Source organism: Mesoplodon mirus (genome assembly GCF_964341445.2).
Source record: "Mesoplodon mirus genome assembly, chromosome: 11".
Classification (NCBI taxonomy): Eukaryota; Metazoa; Chordata; class Mammalia; order Artiodactyla; family Ziphiidae; genus Mesoplodon; species Mesoplodon mirus.
The window spans coordinates 19,358,803-19,385,690 of NC_138987.1; the positions used below are offsets into that span (position 1 = coordinate 19,358,803).

General features: G+C 43.0%; 1 protein-coding gene across 1 annotated transcript in view; it reads left to right on the forward strand.

The window, feature by feature from the left end:
• Positions 1–26,888, forward strand: part of PLXNC1 (plexin C1) — a 148,047-nt gene that overhangs the window by 77,160 nt on the left and 43,999 nt on the right. Inside the window, exons 10-20 of the mRNA XM_082634834.1 lie at positions 4,628–4,767; positions 7,886–8,065; positions 10,691–10,778; positions 13,791–13,994; positions 14,112–14,297; positions 16,955–17,057; positions 19,869–19,970; positions 20,262–20,365; positions 24,290–24,328; positions 24,539–24,663; positions 25,659–25,857. Coding sequence (XP_082490960.1) covers positions 4,628–4,767; positions 7,886–8,065; positions 10,691–10,778; positions 13,791–13,994; positions 14,112–14,297; positions 16,955–17,057; positions 19,869–19,970; positions 20,262–20,365; positions 24,290–24,328; positions 24,539–24,663; positions 25,659–25,857 — 1,470 coding nt within the window. The remainder of the gene's footprint in view (positions 1–4,627; positions 4,768–7,885; positions 8,066–10,690; positions 10,779–13,790; positions 13,995–14,111; positions 14,298–16,954; positions 17,058–19,868; positions 19,971–20,261; positions 20,366–24,289; positions 24,329–24,538; positions 24,664–25,658; positions 25,858–26,888) is intronic.

Genomic DNA, 26,888 nt, shown 5'->3' on the forward strand with positions numbered 1-26,888 from the left:
TGGGGTCTCTGCTAGAGGGGAGACGCTACCCTCCCTGGTCACAAGAGTCCTGGGCACCCCAGCCGGGTCTCAGGAGCCCCATTCGGGGAGTTCAGTGACCGAGAGTAACTACTTTATAAACTGGCCTCGGCAGCCTCACCTTCAAGTCCCCCAGGTCCAGAAGCAAGCCTTAATCTCCCTGCACAGGGTCTTGGTCTGTCACCTTCTTAGAAGTTTCCAGGTCCATCTCAGTTGGCATTCTAACTCTTGACAATTCCTGGGACCAAGTTACATTCCAGTCTCCCAAGGACCTGTCCCAGGGGCCCCCACCAAGGGGCATTCACCTGGGGGCCGAGCAGAGGATGGACACAACCTTTTCGTTCTATTTAACGCTTTCATTTTTCTTTGGTGGGATTGTATTTTGCTGTTTTTCTTTCCACGTCTCACCTCCTCTTACACTTCACCATCTCCACTGCTGGTTACCACTCTTCTCAGTTTATACATTTCATTAATATATTACTTCCATCCTTTTCGGTCATTAATAAAGATGTTAAATAATTCTGAACCAAATACCCCTGTAGGGCCCTACAGGACACTTTCCTTTAATTAGTTGTGCTACCTTTCATCTCTCTAATGTCCTTTGGTTTCAGATTTCCAGCTGGTTTTGAATTCATGTGACTTTTTATCCGGTCCTGTTTGAACTAATTTCACAAGTGAAAATCTGAGAGATGTTTTACTGAGTGTTGATTCGGGTCCAGGGCTATAGAGAGCTTTGCTATATTCAGATTTTTTTAAAAAAAAACAGATTAAGAGAGTACAGTTTGATCTGAATAAACTGAGCCTTCCTAATGTACCTCTTTCCGATATTCTTTTCAATCATCGTGGTAGTTTCTCCATTAATGTCATGGTAATTTGAATTGTGTTGACGTCAGACTTCACAAAAAGTGCTCTTACTATCAGGAGTAATCCTCTTAGACCTTTCCAGAGATAACTAGTTCTTAGTGGTTGTGCTATTTCCAGTGTCTTATAATGACTTTGTTTTTTAAAAATAAATAAAAATAACTGGCTATTCTGTAATTACCTAGTTAGCCAGTTTCTAAGGTGCTTTTTTATACCAAACAGGGAGTGATTTAAACTTGTGAGCAACCAGAGCTCATAGTATTTTATGAAATAATTTTAAATTGTGCAGCCGTTTAAAAATAACTCTTAAGTCTTTAAAATGTAACTGACAGGAAGTGGACTATTCTGAGGTTAATTGCTGGGCAACCCAGGGCGATAAGGGTTACAGCCAATGGTATTTTGATTTGATAAATGGAAATCCTTGGACATAGGATGAGGGAGGAATTTCACTGTAGGGCTGTAAGGAATTATCTCTTTGCATCAAGCTAGATTATGTTTTTAAATTAACCCCTTGTATGTGTCAGCTTATGGGACCTGCTACTTCATTTCGGGTTGTGAATTAATTTTTGATTAAAATACAGAAATAGATTTAAATGTTGAGTGTGTGGAGAGATCATTCTTGGCCTTTTGTCTGTAATAGATTTTTAAAGGATATTTATCAGTAAAAATAGAAAATGTTTTATTTCTAAGACTTGTTGTAGCCATGTAGTACAGCCGTATAAGAACCCTGTTTTTTTCCTCCTTGTATACCTGTGCTATTTATTTAATGAGATCCCCTTGGTAGCTCTTTAATGCACTTATTAAGATTAAAAAAGGTTCTCCAAGCAAGCAAAGGACAACTAATCTGACCCTCTTTGCAAGCAGACAAGAAGCATCTGCTTTCATGAGATAGGCCAGGGCTGGATCCCATCCTAGACAGCCAGCGGAAACTTCTCGAAACAATAAGGTTTTAAAACCAAATCCTTTTGAAGTAGCTGTCTCTACCCAAGAGGAAATAAAAAGTTAATGAGGCGTGGTGCAGTGGTTAGGAATCTGCCTGCCAATGCAGGGGACACAGGTTAGAGCCCTGGTCCGGGAAGATCCCACATGCCTCAGAGCAACTAAGCCCATGTGCCACAACTACTGAGCCTGGGCTCTAGAGCCCGTGAGCCACAACTACTGAGCCCACGTGCCACAGCTACTGAAGCCCATGTGCCTAGAGCCCGTGCTCCGCAACAAGAGAAGCCACTGCAATTAGAAGCCCGTGCACCTCAACAAAGAGTAGCCCCCACTCGCCACAACTAGAGAAAGCCCACGTGCAGCAACAAAGACCCAACACAGCCAAAAATAAATAAATTAAATAAATAAATTTATTTTAAAAAAGTTAATGAGATGACGTGGCGGGTCCTCTGATGGTATTTGTAGAGCCAGTTTAAGGAGCAACATATAATCCCCTTTAGAAAATCTGTTTTAGGTTAGTTATAAGGCTCTCTTTAGCCTCTCATGAGAGCAGAGAAGTAGCATTTACTGGGCATGTTTGAAATTTTGCTTGAACAGACATCAACAGTCTAAGAAGTGAGAAGGGCTGTCTTCAAAGAAACCTGAGAATCATAGCTGACTTGGATATAAATGTGAGTCTGCCTTGAGGTTTAACATAAAGCCTCTTGCCTCCCTAAGAAGACAGTGGATCCTCTAGTGCAGGGGTTGGCAAGATTTTTTTCTTCAAAGAGCCAGACAGTTAATATTTTAGGCTTTGCAAACCACATGATCTCTGTCGCAGAGACTCAGCTCTGCCGTTGTAGTACAAAAGCAGTGACAGACAGTGCGTTGATGGGCGTGGCTCTGTTCCAAAAAAACTATTTATGGACACTGAAATTTGAATTTCATGTGTTTACACATGTCCTGGAATATTATTCTTTTGACATTTTTTTCGTAGGCTGTACAAGAACGAGCAATGGACTGAATTTGATGTGCTCCAGGCAAATCCACGAGTTTGCCCACCCCTGATCTCGTAGTGCACGCAGAGGTTATGTGTCCTCCACAACACCTAGCGCTGTCCTAGGGATCCTGTAGGTGTTTAACAAATACCTGTTCACTTAGCTGTCATCATGTCAGAGCAAAGAGTAAGCCTTTTGCTATCCAACACACACTTGGCATTTGCAAGGGATTTATCTTGAAGTCTTGGCTAATTCCCCCCATTCCAAGTACCACTCTTGCAGATAATTTCCCCCATAAAATGCAGTCGACTCTAACAGCATAATTAAAGTGACCCTTGCGGGTCCTTCGTGATTCTATAAATACGGGGCTCAAGTCCTTTACTAAAGTGATTAAAATAAATTCTGCCACCGAAATCAATTCTCTGTCGTATTACATCATTACTGTGATGACATAAACGATGAATTTACCTCATTCTGCAAAACCGATCCGTAGCGATGATGAGTGGTGGTGACTGCTTTACCGTAGAGTACCTGGGTTTGTCAAGGAGCAGGATGATAAACATCCTTTCAGCAGGATGGGCAGCCCCAGGAGTGCAGCAAGTCCGTCGTGACGAGCATTATACATACAAAGGAGCAAAGGACCCTGGGCTGCTTGAAGCAGCAGGTGGTAGGCCGGTGCTGGATGTGACTAAAGCTCCCCCAGTGCCTTAAGTGGCTTCCTCCTAGACTTTATCCTCTAAGTGGATACACTCTGTGTTTATGATTTAAGCCAAATTTCACATGATTAAGCATCTCTGGACCTGGGGGTCGTTTTCAAATATCAAGAGTGTGAGTATGAAAATTCACTCATGCTAAAGATCTGCTGAGCTTTATATTGGCTAGAATCTTAGAATCTTGTCCTGTTTGGTCCATACTATAGAAGAACACAGACTTGCTGGAAATGGTCTACAAAACAACTACTAAATGATCAGAAAGATGGACAGCGGCATCTGTAGAGAAAAGTGAAAGAAATCAGGATTGTTTTGTCTTTGAAAGGGAAAATGATTCTTGCCACCAAATAGAGGGCTTTTGTAAAAAGGAGAATTTGATTAAACGTTGCAAATAGAGAAGTAAGGTGTATAAATCTACATGAGATGGGGCCCCAGTTACGAGGGGTTCCAAGGGAGCCTTTCTTGATAAAGAAAGGCCTGATAAAGCTTGTAATGGGTACCAAGGAAAAGATGGTATCTGCAAACCATAGAATGGAAATGGTTGGCCCCAGTAGTTTAGGCATGCAACTACTTAATATTAGGTGACTTAGGTTGATTTCTTGAGATTTTTTTTTTTCCGCTGCAGTATACTCCTTGATTCAAATAGCCTACTGAAACAAACAAAAACTAGGAACTGCTTTCTTGGGAATTAAAGTTATCCAGATTGACATTTATTCCAACTTAATGATGAGTCTGGTGCTGACTTAACAGTCAGTGGACTCCTCGTCTTTTCCTTCATTTTGCTTTGTTGTGAGCCTGCAGAGGCTGGAAGGCAGCGAGCATTTTTGAGACTCTAGTGATAGCTCACTCTTCAGACAGAATGTCAGACTCTTCAACTGTGTTTTCAACTGTCTTGTGAGACAAAGACTAATTGGTTTGACCTCATGCTGTCGCATGTTGAGAGACATGAGTCTTCAGCCCTCTCCCTTGAATTCACTGATTTCATTAAACACTGTCTGCTTGTGTTTGCAAAATGTTGTAATTTCCCAGTGATTTCTTCGAACTGCGGCACATAAACAGATTTTTTCGAGCAGTGCCATTTCTCAGCTTTGATCTTGTGTTTGAATCTTTTCCTTCCAATAGGTCTTCTACATTAAGTCCATTGAGCCACAGAAAATATCAACCTTAGGGAAAAGTAATGTGATCGTCACGGGAGCAAACTTCACCCAGGCATCGAATATCACAATGATCCTGAAAGGAACCAGTACTTGTGATAAGGATGTGTGAGTTGAAATATGAGTAATTTATTCTTCGTAAAGTAGTGAAAAGCTAAAACTTACATCAAAGGAATAGCACTATGATTATAATCTTTATATAGTTTATTTATTTCCATGTACCAATTTGAGCCAATTAGTCTGCATATTTGATATAACATAATTTCAATAAGTGAAATAATTTAAGCACCACATTTAAAGTTAATTGTGGGAGAATCTGTCCCATGTTATCCCCAATCTCAGTATACAATAATTCCAGGATGTTGCCTCTTGGGGTCTTGTTTTGTTTTCATGAACAAAATCAAGTGATTTGAGTAGCAAACATCATTTTGAAGATGATCCGCTTAGGAAAATAGTTGAGCACTTTGGAATTTTATGGGAAAATAGGACCACACTTTCAACGTATTACAGTTGAAAGAAGAAATTTTCCGATCCATCGTATTCTTTTTAGCCTTCTCTTTATTGGATTGGTTTCAGGCTCGAATAATAACTCAGTGGAACATACATTAATTTAAAAAAGAAGAAGGAAGACAAAACACCCCAACACAAATATCTGGTCAATGTACCATTTGAACATAATTATTTCTATGATCTCTTTCCCCAACACATCCTTTCAATGAAACTTTGAGAGAAGAAAATCTCAGTATTTCACTAGCACTCTTGTGCAAATGCTACCCCACAAAAAGAGAGACAATAATAATAACATAATAGATAATTTGAGTTTTCTGCTCGTTAGTCTTTATAATTTGAAGTAAAAGATGTTGCAGTCTGCGTGAAGTATAATACTGACTTTCTTCTCATCGTGGGAACGCGCTGAAGACAATCCACTGAAGCGTGGTGTTTTGGTTCTTAACTACTGAAACAGATTTGTACAGTGTTTGAATCTGCCACACTTATTTACTGAGTTTTCTGTTTTAATTCATTTGCTGCATTTAACTGCCATCCCCTTCCCCTCCTAGCAGTAAATTTGGGATGTCTGTCATTTTGATGGAAAAAGCTGCTCACTGGGGGCTCTGCTCTGTTCTGCTATTTACCAGAATTATCAAGCACACATTAGTGGCTGTATCTATGCGACATAGGTATTTTTGTACCATTTATCCTGGCTAAATACCCCCCTGCAAAAATCTTTCATTTTGTGTAGCAAAATCTGTGAAGTTAGACACCTGTGTGTTCACTGAAAGGCAGTCATATTCACTGGAAAATAGTCATTTTTCCTAGCATTACCCTGTTTCTGACTGTTGATTCTCTCATTCCAATTCTGAATGTGTCTTGAGATACTGCAGTTATTAAATTAAATGACTAAGAGAGACCTTTCTGCATGTAGCATTTCAGTAACCACATCTGTGTGGTGAACCCAAGTTCACGAGCAGTAAACATAATACCCAGTTAATCCTATATCTGAGTTCATACCATAATCCTAAACTCTTTTAATATGGTATTTTTTAAATGCCTAATTACTCTGAAGAGAAAACTATAAGGATAGTAGTGGAATGACCCATATTTCTGCCTCCTTCAAAATTTGATAAATAAGTTTGAATATTAATGATCAGCCATTTTACAATGAATTTCCTAGAGCTTTGCTCTGAATATAAAATCTTAGAATGTAAATTTGTGGTGGTATAAGTACAAACCAACTCAAATTTTTTTGCATTTGCCTTATTGTTAGAATCTATTATTACTACTTAAAGGCTATGTGCATTAAAATAGATAATCATGCACGTAGCCTTTAAGTAATAATAATAGATTCTCATTTTGCATAATTATACTGAGCATTATTCAGACAGAACCCCATCTTCATGACTTGCGCTTTAGAGGCTCATTGTAGACGGATGTACAGAGGAAGCTGCAGGTTACAGAGGGAATGTTGTAGAAGGCTTTGTTTTGACTCCTAAAAGGTGTTGAGGGCACGCTGTACAGATTTCAGGAGCACCTAGGACAGTCCCAGCTAAATTCCAGTCTGGAGCTCCTCTGGAGGCAGCTTGGTTCTGATGCTGATTGAGTCTGAGACCCCTGGGCTCTTGGCATGGACTTTAGGACTTCAGTTTTGTGCTCTCTGCTCTTTGAACAGGAGAATCCCCATCTCTGCCTGGGGTTGGGTTCTACCACGCCCCTGCCCCAGTGCTTGACTGGGACTTCTCTTTTTTCAAGCTTTTCATCATGGAAATTTCCAATCATACACAAGAGAAAAGAGTGTAACGAACCTCTCTGTACCCCTCCTCCAGCTTCAAACCTTAACGTTCTGCCAATTTTGTTTCATCTATCTCCTCCGCATTTTTGGAAGTGAAGGAAGGATGGCGGCTGGAGCTTTTAAAAGCATGTCCCAGGACTTCCCTGGTGGTGCAGTGGTTAAGAATCCACCTGCCAATGCAGGGGACACGGGTTCGAGCCCTGGTCCGGGAAGATCCCACATGCCGCGGAGCAACTAAGGCCGTGCGCCACAACTATTGAGCCTGCGCTCTACAGCCCACGAGCCACAGCTACTGAGCCCGCGTGCCACAACTGTTAAAGCCCGCGCGCCTAGAGCCCATGCTCCGCAACAAGAGAAGCCACCGCAATGAGAAGCCCGCGCACCGCCATGAAGAGTAGCCCCCGCTCGCCGCAGCTAGAGAAAGCCCACGTGCAGCGATGAAGACCCAATGCAGCCAAAAATAAATAAATAAATTTTTTAATTTTAAAAAATAAAAAAATAAAGTAAAAGCATATCCCAGGATATCTCACCATATCCTTTCACTCATAAGTACAATACTTCAGTATATATGTCTAACATATAGCCTTAGCCTTAGCATACTCAACAAAATTAATGACAATTCCTTAGTATACTTTAATACCTAGTCCACGTTCCACTTCCTATTAGGGCTTCTTAAAGGCAATGGTTACATTGCCTTCTTTCCCCACTTCTAAGGGAAATGCAAATAAAAACATAAAAATGCACAAAAGAAAGAGGAACCCAGCCCTCAGATAATACCCATACTGAGTAAGTAGACCCCGATGAATCGGCAGTTGCCTGTGGCTGTTCCGATAGTTTGGGAGCTGTTGTAGTTCAAGTGAATTTCATATCCCGTCCCCTTGGGTAATCAATTGTGCTGAGGTCTGTGTCATTGAAGAGTTCTTTTCTACCCCTTTCTAGGATACAGGTTAGCCATGTGCTAAATGACACCCATATGAAATTCTCTCTTCCATCGAGCCGAAAAGAAATGAAGGCTGTGTGTATCCAGTTCGACGGCGGGAGCTGCTCTCCCGTGGGACACTTGTCTTACATCGCTCTGCCGCTCTGTTCCCTCATTTATCCTGCTACCACCTGGATCAGGTACTTTCTAGAGCATCTTTTTCTCTTGTTGTGGTTAACAAGGTCATATGCATAAAGATCATGGATTTCACGCAAATAAATATAGAAATAATTGTCATATCTAAATTCTCCTCACAGAATTTCCTCTGTAGGATTTATTCTTAGAAAACAAAGCTATACCTGATAAGCAGCTTGCTTTCCGTTGTCACAGTAAACACTGTGAGTACATCTTGTTTTACTCTTAGCTGTGGCTGCCAGGAAACTCACAGCTAAAATGTTTGCTCAGACTCTGGTTTCTGTTCAGGTCGTATTAAACCTTATGCATTTAAAAAATTTTGTTCAATTGTAGTAATTAAACCTAGGTTTCTGTTACAAATACATAACCCTCTTCATTACATTTCACTCCTGCCCATGACACAAAGCTTCTTCTTTCTTACATCTTTCAATTTACAACCTTTAGAGTAAGCTGTTTTGAATAATTTGAGGAAATATTGGGAGCTATCTAAATGAAAAGCAGTATCTACATTTCAAAGATATTCCCTAAGTGAGAGATGGAAATTCCAAAGAAACTCTTTTCAGGTGACTCTTACATTAAGAAAAAAAAAAACAAAAAAACTCCCCCCAAGTTGAATTTAAATTCACATTCAGATTTTAGAATATAACCCTAAAGATAGTTTCTCCACCTAACACAGCATGAAGCTAACTTTCAAAGTACTGTCTAGGTGAAGCTACAGATGCAGTTTTGTTTAAAAAAAAAAAAAAAAGAAAAAGAAGAAAATCACTTCTAATATTCCTATTTAAGATGAAGTGAGAGGTGGATGTATTAGGCTAGGGCTGCCATAACAAAGAGCCACAGACGGGATGGCTAAATAACAGAAATGTATTTCATCACATTTCTGGAAGCTCGAAGTCCAAGATCAAGGCGCCTTCAGGGTTGATTTATTCTGAGGCCTCTCTCCTAGGCTTGTAGAGGGCCATCCTCTGTCTGTGCCTTCACAGTGGTCTTCCCTGTGTCCTAATCTTTTTTTACAAGGACACCTGTCATATTGGATTCGGGCACACCCTAATGACCTCATTTAACCTTAATTACCTCTTTCAGGGTCCTATCTCCAAATACAGTCACATGCTGAGGTCCTGGGGGTTGGAACTTCAATTCTGCCTGTAATAGTGGCATGAGGAAAGCTGAAATTTCCAAACTAAGGCCCTAGCATGGCACTCTCTGCCGTGGGTCTCAATCCTTCCTATAAATAAAAGCAAACATGGATGCGGCACTCCCCACACGCCTGGTGTGTTGGATCTGTTGACTCAGAAATCCTCCCAAGCCTGAGGGGTCCGCTGTGAGTAGCCCTTTTTGCCAGTGAGGAGACTGAGGTGGGGAGCATTTAGACAACTTTCAGGCTCGGGGCAGTCTGGCCCTGGGTGCTGTGCTCTGAGCCAGCAGTGTTCTCCTTTGTTGTAAAATAAGAGGATTTTCTTTTCTTTTCTTTTTTTGCGGTACGCGGGCCTCTCACTGCTGTGGCCTCTCCCGTTGCGGAGCACAGGCTCCGGACGCGCAGGCTCAGCGGCCATGGCTCACGGGCCCAGCCGCTCCGCGGCACGTGGGATCTTCCCGGACCGGGACACGAACCCGCGTCCCCTGCATTGGCAGGCGGACTCTCAACCACTGCGCCACCAAGGAAGCCCAATATGAGGATTCTTAATGTCCAGTCACCTGTGACATTCTGAGCCCGTGTCTCTTGGCAAAACATGGCTCTGCAGTCCGACCGTTGGTGGAGCACACTTGGCCTGGTTTTCTAGTAATGGGGACAGGCTGGCGTGAGGCCAGCTCAGCTCTTCCCCCTTGTGGCTGGAAGGTTCAGGGCTTCATGTCGTCCCTCGGCCCTACACAAATTGGCCTGCTTGTGTCCACCTCCTGGTCTTGTCATCATGGGCTCGGCTGGCCGATGGAGCTGACCTATCCAGGCTCCTGTCCCCTGGAATGAGTGTCTAGTGACCTGTGTGAACGGGAAAGGGTGGCCAGAGCTGCGGCCAGCTGTTTATTTCACATTTAATGACCACTTTGCTTAAATGCAATTATGTGCTAAGAATATGTGAAATTATTTGGCTTAGTTTCAGAGAGATAGGACATAGCTGTTATTTATGTGGTTTACCAAATAGGAATTCAGACTTGTAATGGCATTTATAAGTTTACCTTGTCCAAAGTATTCCCTGTCTCCCTACATAAAATATAATTGGAGGTTGGGAGTTTGATTTTGAAAACTGTTAGATTGAAGAGTCTTCATATAGATTAAACAGTAATCAAACAAAATTCTATTTAGTGAAATCTTTTCAAGGTACAGCTGATGATCTAATTATATGTGGAAACATGACACAGCAAAGCTCAAAATTCTATACAAGAATTTGGGCATTTTCTTAAAATTAAAACAGGATCCAACCTGAATTTTTATATTTATGTATCTTAAAAACTATCAGTATCATGAAAAGACTTGTTAAGCTGTCGTGCGTTTGAAATTAAACTTTATTAATTTGCTCTCAAACATAACTGAGTTTAATATTGAGTATGAATAAATTGATGGTTTTATTCATAAATGCAAAATGCCTGTGTGTTTATCTATGAAACGCCTCTCATTGCTTTTTTCCTTGCAGTGGTGGTCAGAATATAACCATCATGGGTCGAAATTTTGATGTAATTGACAACTTAATCATTTCACACGAGCTAAAAGGAAACATAAATGTAAGTCTTCAGCTGCTTTGTAATAATAGTTATTTTCAAGGATGACTTTGTTTTCATCACACTCAGATATGTTGGGGGATATTTTTTGTTTCTGTGCCTTTGTGCTATCATAAGCTTTTACCTGTTGCATGATCTATAATAAATACCATCTGTACTATAATGGAAATACTAAGACCTCAGACTTGGAGTTGGGAGTTTCGAGGTGTGGCACAGAGGGAAGAGAGGTGATACGACAAGACCTGCCTGCCGTCTCCTCCCTATGTAATAAGTCTCCTTGATGAGACAGGCTTTGTGAATACGTGTGAGAATGCCTTGTGAGTGCCTGACAGATGATGTAAGGAAGAGTATTCCCGTGAAGAGTAGGTGGTAGTGGTCCCACCACACAGAGCACGCTGTGGTTCAGAGGTAAGGTGACCTGTGAAAGTCCCAGAGATCCTGTCATATGCTTCTCCTTCTCTTGCCCTTGTCTCTTTGACCTGGTTTGGTGCCTTCCTTCTGACCTCACCTCCTCTTGCCTTTCCTGTCCCCGCACAGGGGTCTGGCCCTCGGCCCCACTTAGTTCTTACCCCACACGAGTCACACCCGGGCCTCGTCATGGGAAATGATGAACTTCAGAGACAAGTCGGGGCCTCTGAGTGCACTTCTAGGCTCTTCTCAAAGGCTCTCCCCATTCTCTCTTCCCCGTTCTGTCCCTCCTTCATGAGAGATGTGAAGATAACAGCCTCTCTGAGGCCCAGCCAGACCACTGCCTGCCAAAGCTGGCAGGCGTGTTAGTGGCCACAGACCCGGCCTCCGCTTGGAACCAGTGTGGCTTCAGGTCTAGATCCAGGAGGCCTTCCTAAGTCCTAGAGCCTTGTCATACACATGTCCAAGTCCTGAAACCCTTCAGAGCCAGTTCCAAGCCTCATGTTGTATCTGATGCCAGGCCCCATCTCCATGATGTCAACACATCCTGTTGAGTGGTTCGTATAGATTGACCCTCTTACCAGAGGCATTGCCTGCATTTGTGAGTGAACTTGCTCTCCGTCCCCAGTGCTGTCCCTATATCAAGTAGAATTCACTGAGCACCTACTGTGGGCCAGACATTTTCCTGGCTGCAGGGACAAAAGGTAAATAAGAGGGTCACACTGCTTTCACCGAGGGAGATGGGTAATCTACACTGGGATGGAAAGCTGAGTGCACAGGCCGTGTTGAAGTTAGTTCTAGGTCCTCTGATTCCCTTCCAGCTCAGATACCCCACTGTGTGTTTCCACACGAAAGAGAAATTAAACTAGAGCAGATTTCAGCATGTCTGTGGAGTGGAGCGGGATGGGTAGGACTTGAGCAGGTACAAGCAGGGGGGCAGAGAAGACAGTTACTCACAGGCCCCTGATGGGAATATCGATGAGTCCTGCTCCACTGGAGCCGAGAGGATGGGTCGGGAATGAGCCGGAGGGATGGCTGCAAAGCCACGCTGGGCCGTAAGAGAGGATCAGACTGAAAAGTTTGCCCTTAACTCTGTAGGCAGTGGGGAGGGATTGAAGATCTTTGAGCAGGGAGTGACGTGAGGATAGGTACCCTCGATGATGATGATTTTGGCGATGGTGCATAGGATCATATGGAGAGGCAGTAACTGAAAAAAAGCCTGGGAGACCCATAAGGATGCTCTTGCAGGTATCTAGGGATGGTGGGGAGATGACGGGTCACCTTTGTAGCATGGTCGTTAGAAGGAGAATATGAACGACACCCTGGGAGTGGGGTCACAAAGGAAGAAGAAAAGAGCGCCTGAGATGGGATCTTGCAGGACAGCTTAGTTTTAAGGAGTGAAAGAAAACAAGATGGCCAGCGAAGGTGGCCAAGAAGTTGCCCAGAAACTAGAGAAAAAGAGCATTTCGGATGACACTGGTATGGAAATTTAGAGAGTTGAGAATAATGAGGTTAAGGTGACCCTGTCACCAGGAATCTTTCTAGAAGGCGTCTTCAACAAAAAGCCACCCTGCTGGGGTTACGGCTGTTGAGAAGGCTGAGGCAGTGGGTTTTGTGGTTTTCTTCATGTCGCCAGAGATGTGAATGAGAGATTCAGGGCAGTCGTTTGGAAAGGCGTTGAAGGTGAAGGGAGGTTTTGCTTGTCCACATCTCAGTGCTTTGCATCAGATTTTCCCACCTGTTGCTTCTTCCTACCCTCTTTTTAAAATTCCAACATGAGTTAGACAGCAAATAACAAAGAGGAAAAATCCCCACCAGGCAGATTTCCTTTTCGGAGTCTTAGCTGCTCTTCTTTAGAACGTTTGTCAGCCTTCCCTCTCCCAGCAGCTTTCTCTGCCCAACTCTCTGCGCACCTGAAAATGACAGTATTTATGCCCGCTTGTTTGTTTCAAATGAGCCTGTAAAGTGGGCCACCCTTTCTGTGTGGTTTCCCATCTTCATGCTCTTTCTTTCATGGGAGCTGTGTTGTCCCTTTCACTTTTGTTTTCCTCTACTTTTTGTTAGGCCTGCAAAGCCTTTTCCTCTTGTGGTTAGTGATTTCTGCTAAAACACAGGGGTTCACCAACACGGAGTGACCGAGCCAGCAGACGCAAGCCTGCAGCCAGCCTTGCCGAAGAACTGGCTTCTCCCTTCCTGTAGTTTCCCAGGACTCAGCCTTGATGTCTTGAAGGGCACACGGGCCCATTGGTGCAGTCTTCCCCTTTCTCTAGCTGACTTCTTTTCCGAGTACCCTTTTTTCCTATTGTATCACCTTCTTCTTTCATTATTACTAATAATATTAATAATCATATTAGCATTTGTTGAGTGCTTTTCTGCATGGATTTGTAAGCATTTTTGCATGGATATTCTCATTTAATTTAGTGAGACCTCATCTCATTTAATTCAGAGTTAATTCAACCCCATGAGGTGGGTATACTGTTATCCCCATTTTACAGAGGAGAAAACAGAGGCACAGAGAGGTTCAGTTGCCCAGGTCACTTAGCTCTTCAATCCCAGAGCTGAAATTCATTAATGAAGCTGTCAAAATGCTCTTTCCTTCTCCCTCAGGTCTCTGAACATTGTATGGCGACTTACTGCAGATTTTTAGCCCCCAGTTTAAAGAGTTCAAAAGGGCGTACGAATGTCACTGTGAAGCTCAGGGTCCAGGAGACCTACTTGGATTGTGGAAGCCTGCAGTACCTTGATGACCCCAGATTTACAGGGTATCGGGCTGAGCCTGAGGTGGACACAGAATTGGAAGTCAAAATTCAAGTATGTCTCTCTCATTTCGGGTGGGGAGGATGTGCTCCCCTCGACAGGAAAGGTGTATTGTGTTTGTGCGTTTCCACACACGCCTTGACTTCTTCATCTTCGCCTTGTTCTTCACAGAAAGAAAATGATAACTTCAACATTTCCAAGAAAGACATTGAAATTACTCTCTTTCATGGAGAAAATGAGCAATTAAATTGCAGTTTTGAAAATATTACTAGAAATCAAGATCTCACCACCATCTTTTGCAAAATTAAAGGCATCACTGCTGCAAACAGCATCGCCACCTCTTCCAAGAAAGTTCGCGTAGGTTGCCTGACAGTCCTACCCGTTAGTTTTACCTTATTTGGTGTGGGGCGGGGGGAGGGGGGATTCCTTGGCTAATCCAGAAGCCAGAATAGAATCTTTTATGGATCTTCAGATCTTCACTTTCAGTGAAGATAAACAAAGCTGGTATTGTAGGCCCAAACGTTATTCCTCCAGAATAGCTTGTAGAACCCATCCCTGTGCCCTTGGAATGTCAGAGCACTGAGCACACCATCGTTTATGATACTAACGAGCCTTGATAGCTTTTGTTCTAGCCGTACATTTAGGCTGCAGCATCTGCAGCAGAATCCCTAGACCCATTGACGGGTGAGCGGTCATTCTTTGCCCAACTGCAGAGGTGGCATGTCTTGGCAGACACCCAGAATGGGGGCTTCCCTGGCACACTGAAAGTGGCAGTGGAGTCTAATGGGGACCAGATAATCTATGGGTCATGGGCCGCTTCCTCCACCATGAAGTCAGACTCACTGCATTCAATCTTTTCCCAGACATGTTTGAGGGTCCGTCCCGTCAGTGGTATATTTATGTCCCACAATAAAGACATGAGACCGCGGTGAAGGGAAACATATTAGAAACCTCCGTTTATAACGTTCATGCCATATGAGACTCTGCACAGTCTGTATCCCCCCCAAAACGCTTTATGATCTAGAGTCATAAGTGATTGGGTAAAGGATAAGAAAAAAGGACATCAACTGGAAGGCAAAACAAAAAATGTGGCTGTGTCTCAGCCGCACCAGTTAATAGCTGTGTGGCCTTAGATAAGTTGGCTTTAGCTGAACCTCCCTTGGCCCGTCTGTTGTACGGTAAAGAGGGTCATAATCATTATAAAATGAATAACAGGGCCTCCCTGGTGGCGCAGTGGTTGAGAGTCCGCCTGCCGATGCAGGGGATACGGGTTCGTGCCCCGGTCTGGGAGGATCCCATATGCCGCGGAGCGGCTGGGCCCGTGAGCCATGGCCGCTGAGCCTGCGCGTCCGGAGCCTGTGCTCCGCAACGGGAGAGGCCACAACAGTGAGAGGCCCGCGTACAGCAAAAAATAAAAAAATAAAAAAATAAAATAAAATGAATAACAGCCACTAAACTCACAAGGGATCCCACGTGTCTGGTTGGTTGAGAAGAGCAAGTGGTAGCATTCTTCCTTATCCAGGACTAGTTCCTGAGTGCCTGCACTGGGACATAGGGACATAGCAGAGAAGAAAACAGACCCGCCTACCCGCCCGCCCTCCAAAATGTCTGCCTTTATGGATCTTACTAAAAAGGCAGGTAGTATAGAAAATAAATTGAAGATGTGTTAGATGGTGGTAACTGTTATGAAGAAAAATGAAGCAGGAGGTGAGGGGCAGTGCTGCCGGGTTTACGATGGCGGCCAGAAAAGGGCTCCCTGTAAAGACGACATTTGAATCAGGACCTCAGGGAGACGAGGGGCATGAGCCGTGGGCCATCTGGGGGTAGAGTGTTCTAGGCAAAGGGAGCCACAGGTTGCAAAGTTCCTGAGTCAGGAACCTCCCTGGTGCTGTTAAAGGGCAACAAGGAGACCAGTGTGGCGGAGTGGAAGGGACAAGGCGGGGAGTATTCCAAGGAGGTGAGAGCATTAACGGGGAGCATGGAGAGCCAATTGGGGGTCATTGTGAGGAGTTGGCTCCGAGCTCCAGGAGTCGCTGGAGAGCTCTGAGCGGGAGTGCCAGGAGCTTGCTCACAAACAAATGCCAGCACGTTTCATCTTCACGACAACCCCCTGAAGAGGCGTAACAGCATCCCATTTTAGAGATGGGGAAAGTGAGAACTGCATGGATAGGTGACTCATGCAAGCTCCTACAGCTGGGGAGGACAGCAGGGGGAGCTCCCTGGTGGTCCAGTGGTTAGGACTCGTGTTCTCACTGCCGAGGGCCCAGGTTCATTCTCTGGACTGGGACTTAGAACCTGGGCTGTCTGGGCCTGGAGTCTGCACTCTAGCCACTTTGCACAGATACTTCCACAGGGGCAGCCGTGGCTCCCAGGATGGTAATGTTCCTCAATACTTATCCGCCATCCACCATCCAGTTAGGGTTAGGGTTAGGGTTAGGGTTAGAGTTAGGGTTAGGGTCAGGGTCAATGCAAAAATAAGGCTTGATATAGAGTTTTTCCCTTTACAAGTTTTACAGACTTTTATAATCAAAACCTAAAATTGGAAAAGCCCCTCAGGGATCATCCCGGCAGCATTGCCAAACTGGTTTTTGCCACAGAATGCTTCCTTCAAAATAGGCCCATCGAGGAAACACAAGATGTAGAAGAGATTAAAAAGTTGGATTACTTCCTTAGTCCAGGGGTAAGAGGGTGTCTTACCCACAGGTTACTATCTCTTTATCGCCCCCATTCCTGCAGTTTAAAACCCCCAAGGCAAAGAGGACCAAAGTGTAAAATCTGTAGGTCTAACCCTGCAACTGATTGGAGCTGAATCCGGAAACCAAGGCACAGGGAATGTTCTTGATTGGCTGAAATTCACATAGCTAATCTGCCCAGAAACGGGACCTGAACTCGGATATCCTACCTAGCTTGCCACCTCTTTTTGTATCTTGGAGGAAACCATTTGGGGGGAAAATTGTGTACCTAGATGTGGTCCCCACCTCGACCAGGTCTAATGACACTCTTTGTCCCCTTAGGTCAAACTGGGAAACCTGGAACTCTACGTCGAGCGGGAATCGGTTATTTCAACTTGGTATTTTCTGATTGGGCTTCCCGTCTTGCTAGTGATTGTCATTTTTGGTAAGTGCCCTGTTTAATTTTGTTAGAGAAATTATCCCCTGGGGCCTCAGCAGGCAGGAAGGCTTTCAGTTTTCAGGGGCTGTTTGCTTCAGTTAAGTATCAGTGGATGAAAACCCAGATCAAAACTTTGGGAAAGGACTAATAGGTACACGTCGAGGGCTTTCTAAACATTTTTTAGGATGCTTCATTAATAAAAGGCTGGATTACAAAGATGGTTGGTGTCTTGGTGTTTGAGAAATATAATCCACTTTGCTTCCCTGAACCTGTGAATTGTGATGACAAATGTCCCGTTTACATTATTTCCTCAGAATTCCTCTGGGATTTTGGGCTCCAAGGACTTGGTCATCTCATCCTGCCTTCTCATCCCAGCAAACCCCGCCCCTCACCCCTACCCCAGCCCTGTGTTTCCTGGCAGAACTGTGTTTTGGAAATGTGATCTGTACCATCTATTAAACTGTTCCAAGGCTCATCCAAGCACAGTGATCCCATGGTGCTTGCTCACTGGATGAAATCTGGCCAACCGATGTGTTTTGTTTGGCCCACACAGCATTTTTAAAATTGGAAGTAATTGACCACATTTTAAAATCAGGTGATTCTTTAAAATCTCTTGAAAATGTGAAAGATCTGGATCATTGGATCCTCATTTTTCCATAACATCGGTTTGCTGGAGCTGAGGAACAGCTACCCCTAGAGAGAGGGCAGGTGTTCACTGAGCTTTTGCCATAGTCGCCACCACTTCCTACTGACTCCACCCAGGCCACTTACCTCATCTGAGGACCTGCTCCCTGTAGCCATTCAGTGTTTGACCTCTGTTTCTGAGCTGCTTTTCATTTTAAGTCTGTTTCCTCTTGTCCTCCTTCTCCACAGCTATGGAGCCCATCCTATTCCTTGACTTCATGCAGGCATCGCCTCTCTAATGGTTTTTGGTTACTAGTTGCTAACGTCTGCTTCCATATACTCACTCTCTCACTCACTCATTCATCCATCCCTGCATGCATTTACCTGATGTTTATTGAGCACCTGTTATGTTGCTGATAACTGTGCAAGGCTTTGGACTTAGGGAAGATGAGTTCAGTCCTGGTCCTTTCTCTTGGCTGGTTCCCAGTCCTGTGAAGGAAGGATTTATGTGTATTGTTAACTAGCCTCATTTTGCAGAGACCCTGTTTTGTACTGTCGATGATCATTTCAGGTATTTTTAAAGCTCTCTCCAAGTTATCCACCACTATTAATGCATCTAGAATCCAGAATTGGGCCTGATATTTTAATAAAGTCCTGGCCGATGCTGGCTTCAAATAAGATTACTTGTAATTTCTAAACGCTGAGCTCAATTTTGAGAATCCGCTGCTGTCAGGCAGCTCTAGGTAGAACAGTCTCATCATGGAGTCACATCTACGTTGTGACTTCCCAGAAACCTCTGATCTCTTCCTGGGCTCTCTGCGACTCTTCATTCCTCTCCCTTCACTTTGTTGGTAGAGATTGTTTATGCTCTTTCAGGTGAAGTGGGCTCCATCTGACACATCACTTTTGGTTTCATTGGTATCTGCAAAGCTGTTTAAAATTCTCCTCTCCTTCTTACCATGATTCCATGGAGGCACGTGTCCTTAGCAGCTTGAGTAAGTGTACTCTTCAGAGCATCAATCACATCATTAGTGAAAACACTATACACACCTGGCCTAAGGCTGCCACCTACAAAACACCCCCTGTAGCTTCCCCTGGAGATTTCAACCAGGAAACACTCAGTGCTTTGTGGACGTGACCTGCTAGCTCCACTTGGAGGCAGTGAGCTGCTGCTGCCTAAAGGGTGGTCTGAGGGCCAACAGTCCCAAGTGGTGCTCCTGGAAAGGGGACTCCATAGTCAAGGAAAATTTGAGAATCACTGCCTGCTCCACCCTCTCTTGAAGATGCATGATGCACGTTATGATGAAGACTGTTGACTTTATGAAGTGGTCCAGCACACAGCTGTATTGAATTTTGTTTCCTCCAGCATCATTCACATCTAGCAGGATCCTTTTATCATGAAATTTTATGAAAAGAGGAAAAACTTAGGAGAATAATAATGAGAGTTGACAATTGCTACATATTCTTTTTTAAAAATAAGATCTAAATGTTTTCTGTGAGTTACTTCCTAGAACCCTGTCAGTGTCCCAAGGAGGTAGGCGCTTTAATAGATAAGGCAGCCAGGCACAGAGATGCTAAGGAACTTACCTGAGGTCGCACAGCTAGTTAATGGCAGAGCGGGGACATGAACCCGAGTGCCGAACTTGTTCGGTTTACTGCGTCTACAGCATAGTTAGAAGCAAAATGAAGTGGAGAAAGAAGCAATATCCAGCTACAAGGGTTCACTGGGGACCACTCATCCTGTCCCCCCATTTGATCTATGCAAGTTTGGCTCATGTAACTCACTGTGGATCTGTGGGCTTTTTTCTGCATTTAAGGCTCAACTTTATTTCTCTAGGGATGTTTAGAGACATTAAAAAAGAACAGAACAATATTAAGTGGCCTGTGGCTGTAGGGAAACTGGGCTTGTTTCATTCCTTTTCAGCCAGCTGGGATCTTTGGTTACAAGTGAAGGTTATTGGATTTAGTTTTTTACTTTGAAGATGAGTAGGGTTTTTTGGGGAGGTTTTCTGTTGCATTTGAGCATCTTCGTCTGTAGAGTGACCCCTCACTGGGAATCTTTCTTCTTAGAAATTCCACCTCTTCCAGGCTAGTCTTTCTTGCTCTCCCTCCGCCGCCTCCTCTGTAAAGGACTGTAAAGGTTGGTTCTGTTTTCCTTTTTGTTAGTCTCATGCTGGATCTCTGTCTCCACAGCGGCTGTGGGAGTGACCAGGCACAAATCGAAGGAACTGAGTCGCAAACAGAGCCAACAGCTGGAGCTCCTGGAGAGTGAGCTCCGGAAAGAGATACGTGATGGTAGGCTCCAAAATTTTATTTGTAGAAAAACAAGCCCTTTTTTTTTTTTTAACCCTTATATGGAACCAGCCACAGTAATGAGAGCTGTTTGTACAATAGAAGACAACTGAACAGCAGGGTCTAGGCCTGGCTTTGTGTTTTATTTCACCTCTTCTTTGCAGCCAACCGAGTAATTATCTAGTTTCTTCTTTAATGAAAACCAAGGTCATACTCCGTGTTAGACAAAACAGCAGAAGATCTTATCCATTGTGTTTTGAGTTAAAATATGGCTCTTGGGATTCTGTTTTGCAGGCTTTGCTGAGCTGCAGATGGATAAATTGGATGTGGTTGATAGTTTTGGAACTGTTCCCTTCCTTGACTACAAACATTTTGCTCTGAGAACTTTCTTCCCTGAGGTAAAAGAGCATTGATCACATTGCTAAGGTGGAGTCTTGAATAATAATGAAGGTGCTTGTTGCTACTGTCAAAACCGGTGTTTCCTTCCAAGGCAGCGGTAGATAATGTGCTTGGTACAGAATAATGGCTTAAATCTCAGCAGAGCAGGGAGGAGGATAACTATTAATTGGATTGATTAGGGTATAAAGCAGTGATGGGTCACTGGCAATTACTCTTTGTCCCGTAACAAAAACCTAGGAGGGACACAAGTTCAAAGTGATGATTTTTGCTTTATTTTACTACCAGTTTAGAACTGAATTTGTAGCTGGGAAGTGAGCTAGTTTATTTTAAAAATCAATAAATGGTGGGCTGGCCAGTTTGTTGTGTTTATCTGCATGACTTACATTGCAGCTACTAGATTATTCGCTATTACTTCTCAATTGGAAATGAAAAGTACTGTTGGCCAAGAGGGAGAAAAGTAGACATGTGTAGAAGCTGAGTTAGTAACAGCCATTTTTAGCAATGTAGAGTTGTTATGGTTCTCTCCAGCAGTTATTCTCCAGCTGATCAGTTTGTGTCATCCTCATTTAGTAGAAATAGCTGCATGAAATGATGAATTAATTTGTTCTAGGATCCGAGGAGTAGTCTACTTAACCCTTTGGGGTTTCGGTCTCACGTTCTAACACCTCCATTTTCTCACCCACTCACATAGCCTTCCTCATTTACCCTCCCAAGTCTTTGGCGAGGTACACGCATCACCTCCAAGCCCCGATACCCCAGTTCCTCCATATTGCCCTTTTTTTGTCCAGAACTGGTGACCGCAGCCAGGCCCAACCTCTGGAACACATCAACACCAGTTACATATTACATTTAAATCTAGACTTCTAAGCAAAGCCAGAAATCTCTCCAGGCCAAAAGAGAGCTTGTATCACCTTACCATCAGCTTCTCAGCTACATTTGGCCAGAAGCCTAGAGTTCAGAAACCCAGACACATGCAGTAAGCAATTTTCAGTTTCTCTATAATTCTAGAAGCAGACACCGTGATATGTGATGCTGTGTCTGGAGGGTGGGATACCTCCATAAAACACCCACCATATTTTCTTTTTTTTGTCCAAGCCTTAGTGTTGTAAATCAAGAAGGCTAGAAATAAGACTTTAGCGTTTTGTACTTGTGTTTTTTTTTAAGTTATCCTCCAATAATAGTAGGCACCAAGACTTGCCATTTGCCACCTCCTTCATTTCTATGGCAGAATACTGCCTAGGGAGGGGAGTTTAATTCCCTGAATCATGATGACTGTGCAGGGCCTCAGCAGAGGTTGCACCAAGAGTCCTATTTCCCAGCTATCTGAGATCCCCATTAAGAATTTAATAGCAATAAAAGAAGAGATTTCTACCATCTACAGGAGTACTCTGTGGGCTTTTATAGTTAATGATTGCCCTTGAGTGCTGAAGAGAGTCATCTGTGGCCTGAAAGAAAAAGTTTTCCTATCTTCTAAATTCAGTAATCAAGAGCAAGATAGAGTGATGAATGCAAAGGAATGCTGTTGCGAGTGTTTAAAAAAAAAATTCCTAGGAACAATGCTGTGTTATTTCAGAAGAGAGAGTTGCAAGAAGGCAAACTGATTTAACTCAGGGTTACGTAGAATCTTGAAAGACAACTGGGAAAGCTATAGAAACTGATGTCAGAAGAAGACACAGGAAAAACAAGCATACATTTTTCAGAACCCTATTGAGAAGACCTAAGTTAAAACTGAATTTGTCACAATTAAAAGATCTAGAGAACAAGGGAAGATACTCCATTAGAACAACACCAGTTGAAATGCATTCTAGGCTGAAGGTAAGTCCTGCTGTTGAGAGGCCCTTTACTGATAGATCAGGAGCCACATCCTCTAGGCCTGGAGGTTGGGTGGTGGAGGGAGAACTTGGGTGATCAACACCTACTCGGTAACAATAGTCAAAGCCCAGAGGAAATGGTAGCTTCTCAGAGACCAAGGCATTGCCGGTAGTTCTTTGCCCTGCTAGTTGGGTTTTGGCTTTTAAAGCCTTGCTTTTCATTATATTGGCAACTTTGTTGTGCTGAAAATAGAAGAAATAAGGGTAAGCAGAGCATCTAACCACCTAGAGGAGAAGAATTTACATGAAAGGAGGAAGGAACATTGGAACCCAGGGAGCCGGAGAGGTATTTCCCTATTTAAGGTCAAGAATCAATCTGTTTATTTTCTTTAAGTTTTTTTTTTTTTTAATTTATTTTTGCTGTGTTGGGTCTTCGTTTCTGCGTGAGGACTTTCTCTAGTTGCGGCAAGCGGGGGCCACTCTTCATCGCGGTGCGCGGGCCTCTCACTATCGCGGCCTCTCTTGTCGCGGAGCACAGGCTCCAGACGCACAGGCTCAGTAGTTGTGGCTCACGGACCCAGCCGCTCTGCGGCATGTGGGATCTTCCCAGACCAGGGCTCGAACCCGTGTCCCCTGCATTGGCAGGCAGATTCTCAACCACTGTGCCACCAGGGAAGCCCTAAGTTTTTTCTTTAATTAATTAATTTTTGGCTGTGTTGCATCTTCGTTGCAGTGCATGGGCTTCTCTTTGCGGTGGCTTCTCTTGTTGCAGAGCACGGGCTCTAGGCGCACGGGCTTCAGTAGTTGTGGCTCATAGGCTCTAGAACGCAGGCCCAGTAGTCGTGGCGCACAGGCTTAGTTGCTCTGTGGCATGTGGGATCTTCCCGGACCAGGGCTCGAACCCGTGTCCCCTGCATTGGCAGGCAGATTCTTAACCACTGTGCCACCAGGGAAGTCCTCAATCTGTTTAAATTGCCTATTGGCATATGTTGGTTCAGCAGAAAAATGTGAGGAACTAGAAAATGCAAACCCAGGGTCTGATTTTTCTGCTTATTACCAGGAGAGAGTATGAAGTAATAGTTTGAGGTCTTCTACTTGGGCTAACAAATTTGAAACTATAAGGCAAAAATTCTCTGCAGAAGAAATTTACTTAAATAAGATATAAAAATAGCCCAAAGTTTCAAGTATTACCAAAAAATTTTTAAATAACAATGTTTGAATTTATATTTTTATCCTGTTGACTCATTTAAAGTGTTAGCATGCTTTTTAAAATTTAGTCATTTAATTCCCATTTGATTTATGATATTGTACATTAAAGGAAACTCAAATTTAAAAGTTTATATTCAAGAGCTACAGAGCATAACACTTTAAAATATTTTTAGAAACCAGCAGGGCAACAGCGTTGTGGTCTAGTTTGCTGTAAATTAGTGATTTAAAAAAAAAACCAATAATGATAGCTGACATGAAGAACTTACTGTGCATTCATTCATTTTATTTTCACACCTAACCCGTGAGGTAAGAATCATTATTGTTCCCATTTTTCAGATGAGGAAAGTCAGGCACAGAGAGGTTAAATGACTTGTCCAAAGTCATGTGACCAATAGGTGATAAAACCAGGATTGGAACCCAAGTTGTTTGACTCCAGGTTCTAGCTTTTGCCCACCCCTCTCCACCCCTTCTTGAATAACAATGTGTATCAAGACAGTAAATGCTTCTAAGCTAAGACTTGTATAAACTTACCAACACAACTCAGTATTTATCCTTAGAAGGTAAATTGCTTGAGGAGTGGTCTGTACATTTGCATAATCTTTCACCACCACTTCTTTAACTTTTGAGTCAGTTCTTTTAAAGTGTGAGATGCCTTCACCTACCAAAAACGGAACTGATGTGATGATAAATACTCTTAGAGGCTTTCAGAAGTCACTGGTGTTTCTTGAGAGCTGAACAATTATTTATTATGTAGAAGATATGCTGTGAACATAAGCCCAGGGGCTCTTCAGATTAGCAAATAGTGTCTCTACTTTATTAAAATGGACTCAGGTATTATAACAAAAATACACTCTTCATTTCCTTTGGATGTTATGAATAATAAAAGTGTCTCCTTCCTCTCAGTCAGGTGGCTTCACACACATCTTCACTGAAGATATGCATGTAAGTCTATAAGTTTTCATTTTTCGCTCATGACTGCCTGACTTTCATAGTGTTATCATCATCATCATCTCCATTATTACTTTGAATTGTTATTGTGGGTATTTTGGGATCACGAATTTGATATTAAATAATTCATTGTCTTGGAAAACCCGTTGTGGATCTACTTTCTAACTTTAAGTTTATATATTATCTATATTATATTTTTTTCAGAACAGAGATGCCAACAACAAGAATGAAAGTCTCACAGCTTTGGATGCCCTAATTTGTAATAAAAGTTTCCTTGTTACTGTCATCCACACTCTTGAAAAGCAGAAGAACTTTTCAGTGAAGGACAGGTATCAGCCAATTTGTTTATATTTTGAAAGCCGTTAAGTAGAAAGAATAAAACCTGAGCCTCTTATTTTGTTTCGGAACTACAACCTGAGCTTAGTATCTGAGAACATGCATCTCTCCAGAGGCTGGTTGATTTGGGTCACCATGCAGTCCTGATGTTTCTTTCCATTTCAGATCACAACACTCTAACACAAATTCTATTTTGAAGACACACACACATGTGACACCCCCCCTCAAAAAGCACCCTAAAAAAACCCAATACAAAGAAAACACATGAGTCCTGAGTCAAAAAGCAGAAGTGTGCTGTTTTCTATTTTTAAAAACACCCTGAAAATTCAGGGAAGACATTCACTTCTTGTTACCGCTTTAGTTTAAAGTTTAAGTGCTGAAAACCATATAAAATGACCTGAAGTTAACATTGGTGTGTGATTTTTATGGATCGAGGACGAAGGTAGTTGAAACTTAGGTGTTAAAAAAAAGCATCCACACGGCAGCACCCCGTTAGCATCCCATTGCCTGACCCCTCAAGTTTCCTTGGAAACTGCTATCAGCACCAAGCAAGCCACAGCTGATGATTAACCTGATTAATCAAGGCTCTGTTTTTTTTTATAAGCTTTTTTTCCCATCATCTGTATATCTTCTTTTTTTTCTCTTTCAGTTTTATTGAGATATAATTGACATACAGCACTGTATAGGTTTAAGGTGTACAACATGATAACCACAAATATCTCTTTTTCTGAGTTTGAGGTTTCTTTTGTTTTTTTTCATATTCCACATATAAGTGAGATCATACAGTATTTGTCTTTCTCTATTTCATTTCGCATGATGCCCTCAGTCCATCCATGTGGCTGCAAACCGCAGGATTTCTTTCTTTTTAGGGCTGAATAGTACTCCATTGTATATATGTACCACATCTTCTGATCCATTTGTCTGTTGATGGACGCTTAGGTTGCTTCCATGTCTTGGCTGTTGTAACCAAGGCTCTATTTTTAAATAGGTGTCTGTTTGCTTCCTTCTTAACCATTGCACTGCAAACTAAGCTGGTCTACCTAACCAGCATCCTCGAGGTGCTGACCAGGGACTTGATGGAGCAGTGCAGTAACATGCAGCCTAAACTCATGCTGAGACGCACAGAGTCCGTGGTGGAAAAGCTCCTCACAAACTGGATGTCCGTCTGCCTTTCTGGTTTTCTGCGGGTAAGTGTCGCATCCCTTGGTGGCGTCAGAGCTAAGACTGTATAGGCAGTTGTTTTTAGCAGATGCTGATGTCTTTGCCAGGATAAATCCTGAGCACTCCGTGGTGTCAGCATTTAACCACTTTTAGTCTTGGTCCTTACTAGGAGCACATGGAGGGGAAAATAAAATTTGTTTTTGCTGTAACTGGCCTATGCAAGTACAATTCATTTAGAATTTCCTCGAGTAAGACTTTTCCCTTTTTTTAAATTTTATCGTAGTGAGAACAATTAACGTGAGACCTACCCTCTTAACAGATTTTTAAGTGTACAAAACAGTGTCATCTATTGGCACAATGTTATACGATAGATTTCTAGAACTTACCTTACATAACTGAAACTTTATACCCCTTGACTTTTGTATCCACCTGCACGTGGTTAATTAACGTGTGCTGAGTGGAGGGCGTATTTCAAATACTGATGGAAACACACTGTTTTCAGGACCTCTGAAGCATCTTGGAAATAGCCGTTTACCTACCACTACGCTCTCTGTAAACTAATTATGTTCAATTCCAACCAGTTATCCCATATGAAAGCAAGTCTCCAAAAAGCCGCCCGCCCCTTGAGTTCCCTTTGTTACAGTTAAGTGAACATGGTTATAATCTAATTGAATCTTAAAATCTTTTCAAATGTGAACTTGGCACACATTCCATTGGTTAAGAGGATGGGCCCTGGAGCCCGCTGCCCGGTTTGAATCTAGACTCCACCGCTTACCAGAGGCCCCAAGCAGGTTTCTTGACCTGCCTGAGCCTTGGGTTTATAACCGGTAGAATTGGAAGAAGAATATTTTAGGGCTGTTCTGAAGCACTGATGAGAAAATGTTCACAATTGCTCGGCACTGAGTAAGCACTCCATAAATGATGCCCATTATTATTATAAAATATTAGTAGGAAAAGAAGTGTGTTCTGTTGAACCCAGGCTTCGTTCAGCCCTCCGAGGCCCCTGGTGCAGGACGTTCTTATCCTTCTTCAATTTCACCAGCCATCCAGATTCCAG